This window comes from Poecilia latipinna, unplaced genomic scaffold (genome assembly GCF_001443285.1).
Source record: "Poecilia latipinna isolate Pla-1442-1.1 unplaced genomic scaffold, P_latipinna-1.0 Scaffold733, whole genome shotgun sequence".
In the NCBI taxonomy this organism is placed as follows: Eukaryota; Metazoa; Chordata; class Actinopteri; order Cyprinodontiformes; family Poeciliidae; genus Poecilia; species Poecilia latipinna.
Window position 1 is genome coordinate 97,072 of NW_015113349.1, and position 12,201 is coordinate 109,272.

The following is a 12,201-nucleotide window of genomic DNA, read 5'->3' on the forward strand; positions in this document are numbered from 1 at the left end:
GATTACTATTATGTTTGATTCACGTTTGATTTACTTTGTTTCAGCAAAAACAAAGTAAAAAAATGTCAATTTGTTAGGAAGTGCCAACATTTTTTCAAAGTGTTAAGGACAATTTCCAAGGTTTGATTGTTCTGTTAGCATAGCTACAATTTCTGATACGGTCTTTCACTTGTGTTTTCAGCTCAGTTTGTTCATAAATATACATCTTAACAAATAATAACTAATTATCCATCTTTGCTATCTGCCCCCAGATTACACCAAATCTATGTTAAAACACTGTCAGCAGGGGTGACGTTCTTCACAAGAACAGGGAACCCAAGTCTAATAATGCTTGAGGCCCCATACAACCTTGGGCCGGCCCTGCCCCGTGCATATCATCCGTGCAACGACTCTTCGCCCAGACCGACCGAGCTTGAGCTATTCTGAAAGAAGAATGGGCAGAAATTTCAGTCTACAAATGTGAACAGCTAGTAGAAACGCATCCCAAAAGCCTTTCAGTTGTGTCAAATATATTTTTGTTCTTCCGTTCCAACTATTATTGAATGCTCTGTGTTGGTCTGTCAAATTTCAACCTGTGAAAAATACATTAAATTTTTTTTTTTCTTATAACTTAACAAAATTTGAAAAAGTTCAGGGAGTGCAAATACTTTTGCGAGTTCCCGTACAACCAGCTCAATTGATTGAAAACCAGTTTTTACTCAACTTTAGAAAGAGCAGTGCTGGAAGTAAATCATGAAGGTTTAGCCAACTTGCACCAAGATATAGGAGTAGGCCTGAACTGAAGCTCTTTTGAAATCTGGGAAATGTTACAAAATTGATGGCTTGAGAGAGGAGTTGATCAGACGGGACTTTTGCTTCAGCAACAGAACCAAAGCGATCGTTTCTGTCCACGTTTTGTGCTTCCTTCCTGACTCCCTCTCTCCACAGTAAGTGCGCTCAAACAGAGTCACAGCAGCGGACGTACAGTGTTCACCAGATGTTGATTTAATTGTCTGTGTCTGCCTCGTGGATTTCTGCCATGAAATTTGACCATCGCGTTTGCTTGCACCTTTTCTCTCCGGCAATCAGTGGGCGGCTGTCTCTTGGATAGCTCACCAATTCTTCTCGGAGACGTGAAGGACAAACAGCCGTGTGAATAAACACATGTGATTCATGTGTGCGCTGGAAGGAAATTCAGCACACAAGAGGAAATCGGAGTAACATGTGAAAACCCACACGTGCAAAAAGGAGAACATGCGAACTCCACATGGGAAAAGCCAGATAATATTCTTCAGAACTGTTGAATCCATTTCTAGTTTTAAGCGGTGCAGAAGTTCCAGCAAATGAGCGGCTAGTTGTGCAAATAATGAGTAGCAGCGGCATGCTTTCGAGTGTAAAGAGATTTACTGCAAGGGAAAATTGCGGCCGCTATATTTTGTCACCGCACCAACATGCAGTGACTAAAATATGTTGCAATTTCCTCTTCTGAGAAAGCACGACTGACAGCAGACAGGAACTCAAAGCACTTTGCTGTTGTCAGTAATGAAAACAGGCACGTTTAGTGAAAAAACTACTAAACATATTAAAAAGGTAAAAAAAAAAAAAAGTAAGAAACAGAAGGATTTTGCACAAAAAAAAAAACATTTTATTGTGATCACACATGGCTTGAAATTTGATTAAATAAGTGTTGTGTTTTTGCTTTCAAAACTATGGGTCCTGTTTTTTTTTTGTTTGTTTGTTTTAAAAAGGGAAATATCTTATTTAAAATGTGGCCATGTTTACATAGATCAGTGGACATGCACATGGTGGTGCCTATGGGAGGAAGACAGCTGCAAACAGCAGGATGCCTTGGAGCTCTTTAATGCCGAGGGACATATCGATCCATCAAAGAATGTTTTTACTCACACACACTATGCATGCAGCATGTACTCAAACGAATCCCTGTATACATATATACACATTTCAGAGAATTTGGCTACATGCACACATTGGTAAACATCCCATCCATTTATTAACCTGTAAATGTAAGGCTTCAAAGTAACGTGATAGATATCACCATGCATGTGCTCATGTGAAGGGCTGCACAAAATCTTGGCAGAAGAAGTTGCGCACGACTGCTGGAAGTTTCTCTCTCTCTATCTTTCTCTCTCTCTCTCTCGGCACAAAGCTCTGCCTTTAAGGGCTCCAGGGAGCAGATGTTTGAACTCGCAGCCTTCCATTTTGCACACACGTCAGTGGATCGGCCTCAGCGCTCGTCTAAACCCACGAAAGACACGGAACATTTGATATGACTTTAAATGAAATTGCGATGTCATGCTGCACTGAAGGATTTGAGATGAGACGTCAAGATAAAGTGAGGAGGGGCTTACGGGTGGATCCGTTTACAGAAGAAGATGCCATGGAAAGAGAAGTATGAGGTTTAAGGCAGACAACCCAGTGATGAACTTATAAACTTTTTTTTTAAGTGTGTTTATAAACAGCAGGGTTCAAGCTACCTATTTATACAGCTTTCATGTTTTAAATTGTGAAAAAAAATAAAATAAAATAAAATAAACTAGGGTTAGAGTTAGCCATGCTATCAGGAAGATAGCATGGCTAACTCTAGCCATGCTATCTCCACAGTCCTTAGAGGACTGTGGAGCTCCAGGAGGAGGATTAGGACCAGTTACAAGATCCCTAAAAGTGGCGTCTTCATCTGCTCAGCAATTTCATTTGTATATAAACAGCATGCAACTGATTAGGGAACATGTCGTTCAGGAAGGAGATGGGTCATGTGTGTCACAGATGAACAGATTTTTGGTGCGAGATGTGTCGATAAACGTCAGAACAAAAAGCAAAGCAGCTTGTGAAGAAGCCGGCTGAAGCCAGAATGAGTCCAGCACCAACATGGACTGAAAGGCCACTAGGAGAGGAAGAAGCCATCACAGCAAAAGCAACATAAAAAGCCACACTGTAGTTTGCAAGTGCTCTGTTAATTTAAAAAAAAAAAGAAAGAAAAAAAGTACCATGCAGAAGAAGCATGATGCTTTTTTTCCCCTTTTTTTTTTTTTTTTCCCTTTTGGACATCTCCAAAAATAATTTCTCCTAATAATCTGGAATGTTGATAATCCTCGTCAAAGGTTAAACAGAAAATCTTAATTCTGTGTTTGTTTGTTTTTTCAGCCAGATAGATAAAGGTACGAAACCTTTTAAACAGAGGTTTTGTTGTATTTTTCTCAGTTGTTCCTCAGCTCAGCCATATTTCGTGTGTCGCTGCTTCATGAAGTGTCCCTGCAGTTTCATGCTGTTGTCTTTAGATGTCCTCAGTTGCACTTATATTTAGCTGCTCCACCTGTTCTCTGCTTCCAATTAGTTCACCTGCATTTATTTTCCCAAACTCTCTCCCCCCCTCCCCCGGGCCCCCAGTCTAAATTTCCTTAGTTACCTTAGTTTATGACTGGGATCTGATTATGTTTCACAGCACATGCCTCTCCTCTTTTGTTTTCACTCGCATGTAAACATTCCTTGTTTTTAATTAGCATCAGGCTTTGTGATTACCTGCCCTTCAGCAGCTTTTGTTTGTTCTTTTGTTTGTTAAAGGCTCCTGATCCTGTTTTTTTTTTCTCTACCATCCACGCAAGTCTGCATTTCATTCCTCTGTCCACATTCAACTACCCTGACATATTTGTTGTAAAGACAAAACCCAGTTATTTGCGACTGTGAGATTAGGCTTTCTTTTGATTTCCTGATCCTTTCTTTGGCCCAGTCAGCACCAGGCTGGGGCATTTTTCAATATCTCACTTAATGTTTTTGAGCAAATGGAGAGAGATAAGCTTGGACATTAAAGTAAATATTACCAAAAAGTATTTGAATCCCTTTCAAATATTATTCAGGAATGTGCTTTTTATTACATCTATGTAATATTCTTAATATTTTGATCTTTACTCTATTTCTACGCACGTATTAATGTCTTAAAGGTAAAGCAGATATTCTGTTCTGTAACAAGAAAATGATCATTATTAAATATTGATCTATTTCGGGAAGAAATGCAAAATATCGACACAGACAAAGCTAATCTAAGAGCCACTTTTACTTTGGGTGTAACTCTTTCTGTGAAGTGAATATTTTACTGTAATTCAGTCGACTGATTAGAGGCTTGATTTCGTTTTCCTCAACGTTGCAGCGTGCTTCTAGGCAGGACTTTGAACTCAACATTCCTCCCCAGTGTGTGTGTGTGTGTGTGTGTGTGTGTGAATGAGAAACATATTGCAAACATCCTTTGAAGAAAGCATCAAAATATATTAAGTGCTGATTTATGACTTGAAACAGATTTTTATCATTTGGAGAACTTTAAACAGAACTGATGGAATTCCTTGTGCATTAAATTCACTTTGACCCTTTGTACTGCTGAGAAAATGAGCCACCAGGCGTGACTGACGGGGAAGAGTTGCAATAAAACAGATTGTGCTGTACAGTAGGTGACTTGATAAGGCCGATTTTTTTTTTTTTATCACCTTGAATGTTGTTACAAGCTCATTCATATAAAGTAGGGGGATGACTATCAGCGTGTTCTGTTGACCGTATATATAAAAAAATCTATCAGTCATAAATTATATGGTGTTTAGCACACAACTCCACAGGGTCCAATTCAGTGTACAGCCTTGCATCAAACGTCATTTGGAGTCACGACAACCACTTAGGATCCTGTTTTTTTTTTTTTCTTACGTTCACTCACGATTACTCATAGAGGAAAACTAAAACACATTTTCAACAATGACTTTGTGCCACATTCTGAGACTTCTCTCTCTCCATCTTCTATCTAAGAAGCTACTAGTTTCACTGTGCAGCTCATTTTGATTAGATCCAGGACTTCTGTACGATCTACGATCGCTTTAGAGCAAAGGGCAGTCACGTACTCTTGCTTTAACTTTATATCTTCTCTGAATCATTTGACACAAATTACTGGCTTAGTAAAATGGGTAACACTTTATATGACTGGGTGTGCATAAGGCTGACATGGGACTGTCATTTATATAACACCTGTTGTGAACATGAAGGAGTCTTTATGAATGTGTACAACTGTTGTGTCATTCGGTAAATAATGACACTTTCATTGCAAAGTTGCTTTAAAAGTTTGCATTTAAAGTCTGTTAAAAGTGCCAACTTTGTATTAAAGTGTGATTATTTGCAAAATAAAGTGTTACCGTAAAATGTGGCTGCTGACATTGTCTTGCTAAAGTAATTAACTCAAACCTCCTAAGATTTGGTCACACAACAATCATAAACATCAACAGATTTTTGCTGTTTTTATGAGGCAGATCAACACAGATACAGATCACAGGATACTTCTGGAGCGGAAGAAGAAACGATACATGATTCAATTTGTCCTTTTTTTTCGTTTTACAAGCAAAAATCCGAAAAGGGAGCCTTGCATTTATCTTCAAAACCACTTTACTCTGATATTCCTAAATAAAGTCCAGTGCAACTATTCGCTTTTAAAAGCCAACTGATGAAATAAATTGTGCACCTGTGTGTCCATGAAGGTCTCATGAGTTTGTGAGAGAGCATCAGTAAACAAGCAATAAGTCAAGCAGTACTAAGACTGGTTGGTGGAGCCAACTCTTCAGAGCTACAAAAATAGAGTTGAGACTATCTTGGAAGTCCACTGCAAAACCGCAAGCTTAAATTTACCACCAGAGCTACAAAAACAGTGGATTAGATTAAAGCATATTTACGAGAGTTGGGATTGCAAAGTAAAAGTTCAGAAACAAACCCAACTGAGACTCTGTGGCAAAACTCGAGACATAGCCCAGAGGACCTGCAATCTCTCAGGCCTTAACAGAACAGCTGCATTAATGCTGAAATTAAATTAGATGCAAACAAACAAAGTGACTCTCAAATGCATTTAGTCGCATCTGATATCACTGCTGCACAGCACACATTTTAGGAAATATTTTGCATTGTTGTCCCACTCCAGGATTATATGTGTAGGTCTGTCATTGAAACGTTGAAATTTATGGATGTAGCACGATAGAGTGAGAAGATTCAATGGGATCTGAAGACGTTTCACAAGGGACTGAAAGTGCTGCGTGAAACCCAAAGAGCAAAAAAAATATTTTTTACTAAAGAATATAATCGTTAGTAAAAAAAAAAACAAAAAAACACACACATCACATAACATCACATGAAACATGTACATAATTTATTTCAATAAAAATTTTACGTCACAAACTTACACTTTCTTTTTAAATAAATACCACAGGGAACCACATAATGTAACAAGCTCCAAGACCTGAACAACAATGACAAGAAAATTGTGCGAAAATAGCTTGCAAACATTTAGTAAACATTCCACCGAGTGACTATATTCTCACTCTGACCACTTTAAAAAAATAATAATAATAAAAAAAGTTCACATATAACAGGTTTTCTCTTTTATACAAGTTTTTTTTATATAGGAAATTCACATTCCTATAATTACTCTAGTGACTTTTTCTTTTCTTTTTTTTTTTTTTTTACATTTTATTCAAAAGTAGAAACATTATAGTACATGCCAATGGGAACACTTGTTTTTTGTTTGTTTGTTTGTTTGTTTTTTTGTGACCTGAAATATGTTTTAACATATTTAAAAGTGCTATACAGTGCCACTTTAGGCTGGAAAATGACCTTTATTAAAACATAATAGGAGTTGTTGTTGAACAAAGGGACTTATTCATTGAAAATAAACGTGATTCCTTGAGGGTAACATTTGAGTTACCCCACCTGAACTTGGACCACATTAACATGTCAATCTATCATACACACCGTCGTCCATTACACTGAAATATGCTGGATATTAACTCCTGAGGCCAAGTGGTAATACAAACTGTTAGACTGGTCTGACCTGTGACCCGTAATTCTTTCAAAACAGAATCTTTTTGTCTTAGCCGAGCCGCTGTAGGTGCATCAGTGGGTAATCGGAGACAGGTCACTGGTGGTGGTGGTGGTGGGTGGGGGGGGGATATAAAACAGCAGCTGTGCCGGAATGTTGTAGTGTCAGCTCATTATTCAAGACTCATTGCACATAACAGTGTCACATCCTCAAGCACCGACGAGGATGCGAAGGCATGAATTACATTCCTTATAATACGGGAGTATCGATAGAAAACAGTAACCATTTATAAGTGAGAAACGGCTGAGGTGCAAAGATAGGCCATTGCCAGGAGGGAGCAGTGTGGAATTTGAGCTGAAAGTCCACAGAGCTCGGACTGAAACAGGTTCGTTTGCAAAGCGAGCCAGCAGGAATCCACAAATATGACACCACAAATTTATAACAAGACATGCAAACAATCACTTGCACAGTGCTTCCAAAAATGGCATGTATCTAAGACAATAAGAAAGCAGGACTCTCTAATAGCTTAGTGCCAAGCCCAGGATCAAACTGTCGAGACTTAAAAAAACAACAACAAAAAGAATCATCTTTAAGACTTGGTCTAATACTTTGAGCAGATTTGTGGTTTCAGCATGCCTTACAGTGAAAATGTTGGGAAAGTTTTCCTCAAGAACCTGTGTTCTGACATTCAACCCCCTGCATTTACTTAGCTGTAAATCTGCACAGAAAAAAAAAAAAGAAAAAAAAAAGAAGACCAAGAAAAAGGATCCACGTTCTGGAAAGCTTGTTTGTCACATGGCACACGCTGACGTACAAACGACTGCATTAGTTACGTCTTCGACCAGGGATCGGTGACAACCGATACTTACGATACAGTACATAAAGATTTCCTCTGAAGGAACAAAGTTCAATGTTTTTGACAGTGTCAGCTGATCCGACTCCACACAGAGGCGAGACTACATGCACTAAAAGATCGGCCGCTAGCACTGATTTAGACTGGCTGAGAATCCCGGCTCCTCTTCCCCATCCTCAGAAGCTAACTTTAGCCTAACTGACCTGGGGAAAAAGATTTAAGATAGACCTCTGCTATCTCTGTCCAGCCTAATGATCTGTGAAGCGATTTAATCTGAAGGAAAGAGGACAAATTCATAAATTGAGATCCTTTTCTCTAAGTGCTTAATGTCCATTAAACTTAACATAAGTCAAGAGAAAACACATAAGAAAGCAGTCTTAAGACATGTATTATTTGAGGACATGTCAAATAATACATGCTGCTAGAAACCCCAGCAGGTTTTTCTTTCATCTGAGAGGATGGTGGGGGGTGGGGGGGGGGCTGCAGAATCATCAAATTGTCAAACTAAGCAAACAAAGATAATGTGTTTATTCATGTTTACTGGGGCAGGGCTCAGCTGGATCGGGGCATTTCCTGGTGGCTGCACATCTAGACCCGTTGGGAGAAGATTGACAGAAACTGACCGAAACAACCGGAGCAGCTGAGGCGACGCGGCTCTGTGGAGCCCTGAACGCCTTTTCCAACCGTTCCGTCGATTTCAGACGGGAACACACATCCTCACACACCGAGAACAATCTGGGAAATGTCACAAGGCTGAGGCAAAGATGCGCTATTTAGGTGCAAGGGCTGTTTTTTTGTTTTTTTTTTTAAATCCTATGATTATTTGAATACAGCAACTAGCACTGTGTCTCGGCCCTGAAACTGTTGCCACCCTGTTTATCATTATTATCATGTGTGGTTTGTACCCTTGCACGACGAGGAAATGGCCTCTCTGGCTGCAATAAACACTGCATATACCGAAACACAGCAACCACTAATTTCAAAGAAAAAATGACAAGGGCTTATTTCAACAAAGGAACAGAGTTTCTGTTTCACAGAGAGGATAGAAAGTGCTAATAGTTTTCATGACTTTTTGTGCCAAGGTGTGCTGTACACTGAAGCCAGCTGAGAGGATGAACAGTGTCATTTTAGACCGTCCAGAAGCAAACTTTGAAATCAGATATAAAAAAATAAATAAAATATCTATATATATATATTTAAATTGCTGAATTTTAAAAATCTATATGCATTTGAGGGCAGCCTTTCAAAGTACTGCGATAATACCACCTACTCTCTGCCTAAAGAGATATCAGATATCTTTAGGATTTCAAAACTCAACCGTGCGCTTTCAAGTTTTATCACAGCATTCGCAGAGCGTTAACTGCAGGCGTTGTTCCCCTAAACAGGAAGATCCGAATCTCCGAGCGCCAGAGCATATCTCTGAAGCGTTCTGCTTACAGCAGACTCTAATGCAACGGCACGTCAAGTGCCGTTGACGTGTGTCTACGGTTTTCACATGGTGCCGGTCTCAAACGCTACCAGTCAGAAGCAAGTAAGGACAGAAACATGGTAGATTGCTTATCTCAGCAAATCGGAATGTACTCTTGACACCAATGCGGTGCAGCCCATCAGCCTGCAAATCGTTGACAGAGATATGTTCCTTGTTTTGTTTTTGTGTGTGTGTGTGTGTGTGTGTGTGTGTGTGTGTGTGTGTGTGTGTGTGTGTTTTTCTGCCAAGCAGGCATGCTCAAAATGAAACTGACTTGATTTAGAAAGAAAGTCATCATTCCCTAGGAGCTTAAAGCAGAAAATGTGAAAACGACGATCTGTAATTATGACTTTCATAAAGCATATTACATGGTTAAAAAAACAAAACAAAACAAAAAACATCTGAGATACCACAATAGTTTAACTAAAGCGGGTGCAATGTCAAAGACAGTTAACACGAAAATATTGTAAAGCAGGTCTGAGGTAGCTTAAAGAAATCTCTATGTAATAAAAAATAAAAAATAAAAATAAAATCCTCCTACAGTATCAAACGTGGAAATGATGGGAAAAATAAATACGTTCCTCAGCTCAAAGGGATCATTGCAGTCAGCAGGCCACCTTGGCTGGCCTTACCTTCAACAGACCATTGAGGAAAAAAAGAAAGTTCATGAAGGCTGTGACAATCATCCGGCTGAACTCTCACAGCTCCAAGTCTACAGGCTTGTTGTCACAGTCGGCAGGCTTTTGTTGCAGTTTCCATTAGAGTCCGTGGTTTTGTCCTCTCCTTCGCAGACCTCCGACACCTTCCCCAGACACCTTTCAGTGGGGTCGCCATCATCTGAGCTGCCCTTACTGCGTCCCTGTCGCTCACTCTGCCAGCTGTTGCGGCTGTGGACATATCCATTGACCGGTCCCGGGTTGCTGAGGTGGTTCCTCTTCATGCAGAGGATGTCCTGGAAAGCGTGCCTGAACTCAGGACTCCTGCAGTAAATCATTGGATTGAAGGCAGAGTTTGAGAAACCGATCCAGTTGAGTACTTTAAAAGGGATTTCGAGGTTCCTTTCTGTCATGGTCACCACCACATTGAGCAAAAAGAATGGTAGCCAACAAAGGGTGAACACCCCCATGATTATGCCCAGAGTCTTTAAGGCTTTATGTTCTCGAAGGCAAAACTTGGCCTTTTTTAGCCCCCATCCATTGTTAGATTCTAGGGACTTCAAGTCGCTGCTGTCGGTGTTATGAAAGCGTCCAACGCTTTGGTCAATCTTTTTCAGCTGTCGCCTGGCTTCCTGGAAAACACGGCTGTACACAAAAATCATGATGAACAAAGGGATGTAGAACGAGATGACGGAGGAGCCGATGGCATATTCAGGCTTGACATGAAACTCGCAACAGTCAGGATCATTAAGTTTGCATTTCACATCTGTACCAGTCTTGTTTGAATATGCCAACCCCGTGTGGATGGGAACGTAGGATATCAACGCAGCAATCGCCCAAACAATAACAATCAAAACTCGAGCTCTGCACTTTGTCAACATTGACTGGTAACGAAAGGGTGAAGTAATGGCCACATATCGGTCTAGGGCTATGACACACAGTGTCTCGATGCTGGCCGTCACACAGAGGATATCAGTGGCAGTCCAGAATTTGCACCAAAATACACCAAAGTGCCATTTCTTAAAAATGATGTTACAGGCACCAAAAGGAACAACAATAAGACCCATGACCAGGTCAGCACAGGCCAGGGACGTGATGAAGCAGTTGGTCACGTTCTGCAGTCGCTGGAAGCGGGCAATGGCGGTTATGACGAGGATGTTTCCAAAAACAATTAGCAGAACAAGTAGAGACAGGATTATTCCCAGGAAGATCTTGAGTTCCTTCTCAATCTCGCCTGGTGGGATTGCTGTTGTGGAGGCATTTAATGTGCTAGAGAACGTTGAATTTTCCATCTGGAGAGACCACAGGTGGACAGGCACACACACACACACACACACACACACACACACACACACACACACACACCACAAAAACAGACACACAAGCATGAGAAAAAGATAAAAATTACTTGAGCTGAAAAGAAAACAAAACTTTCTGTACTAAGGGTTTGAATGTGTAATGTTACAACTATTACTAACAACAAAAAGAAAAGAATATTTCAGTGGCTAAGCTGCAGACTTACAGAACATAAATATCAACATCTGCTCCAAGAAGCTTCAGAAACATGTAGCAAGAAAACATAAAAAAACACACACACACACTACGAACCTCAACAGGTAGTTGTGAGTCCTGCTTGCCTTGCACTGTACAGATGCCAGAGCGCGGATAACTCCTGCAGAGCGTCACATGCCCGCTCCACTTTTTTAATCTTAGCCTGTCTCACTCCTGACTCCGTCAGTTGAGCAGTGTTTCCTCTAATGTGTCTCCCAGGCTGTTTGTCAGAGCCCTTATAGCACGCTGTGATGACATCATGGTCGGCGCTCAGCCAATCAGGCGGCCGGGCTGTGCAGAGTGCTGAGAGCTCTCAGGAGTTTGAACACACTGTCCCTGCGGTTGGAGTTGCAGGGCTGCAAAAGAGAGAGAGAGAGAGCAAGAGAGCGAAAGAAATAAATCAGCAACACGGTCAAAGGGTAAAAATTTACATATGTAAAGACGTTGCAAATATGTTCCAGAACGAATGCTATGTTTACAGTGGTGTCAAAATATTCAGTTGTGTGGTACACTCCAGGACCCAGGAGAGATTTTATACTCTCTTTGTTTGTTAGTTTGGATCCCATTAAAAACAGGTGACCCTCTTTATAGGACTGTTTGTACGATCGTGGTAGATTTACAGCAGGTTTACCTGGAAGGTCAAATTAGAAAATGACTGGATCTACAGTATTTATGATTCAGCGACAGTTGAGTTTTCTCAGACTTCTTGGCGCGACAACACCTTGGAATGTTGTTGAGTGACTGTGTGTTTGGCACAGTGTTCAACTTTTTTTTTTAATTTAGAAATTACCTCTGAAAAGGTTTCAGCCGCAACCAATGAAATGACACCGGGCATTATTAATAG

The 12,201-nt window shown here is 40.3% G+C and overlaps 1 protein-coding gene across 1 annotated transcript; it reads right to left on the reverse strand.

Moving 5' to 3' along the window:
* Positions 1-9,355: 9,355 nt before the first annotated feature.
* adrb2a (adrenoceptor beta 2, surface a) lies at positions 9,356-11,554 on the reverse strand. Its single transcript, XM_015045578.1, has 2 exons — positions 11,415-11,554; positions 9,356-11,098 (listed from the first exon to the last, which is right to left on the reverse strand). Exon 2 carries the CDS (start codon positions 11,096-11,098, stop codon positions 9,863-9,865), a length of 1,236 nt encoding a protein of 411 aa, XP_014901064.1. The 5' UTR covers positions 11,415-11,554; the 3' UTR covers positions 9,356-9,862.
* Between the last annotated feature and the right edge of the window lie 647 nt (positions 11,555-12,201).

Excerpts from the sequence above, each read along its gene's own strand:
- adrb2a (XM_015045578.1), bottom strand. The coding sequence starts at position 11,098 with ATGGAAAATTCAACGTTCTCTAGCACATTAAATGCCTCCACAACAGCA.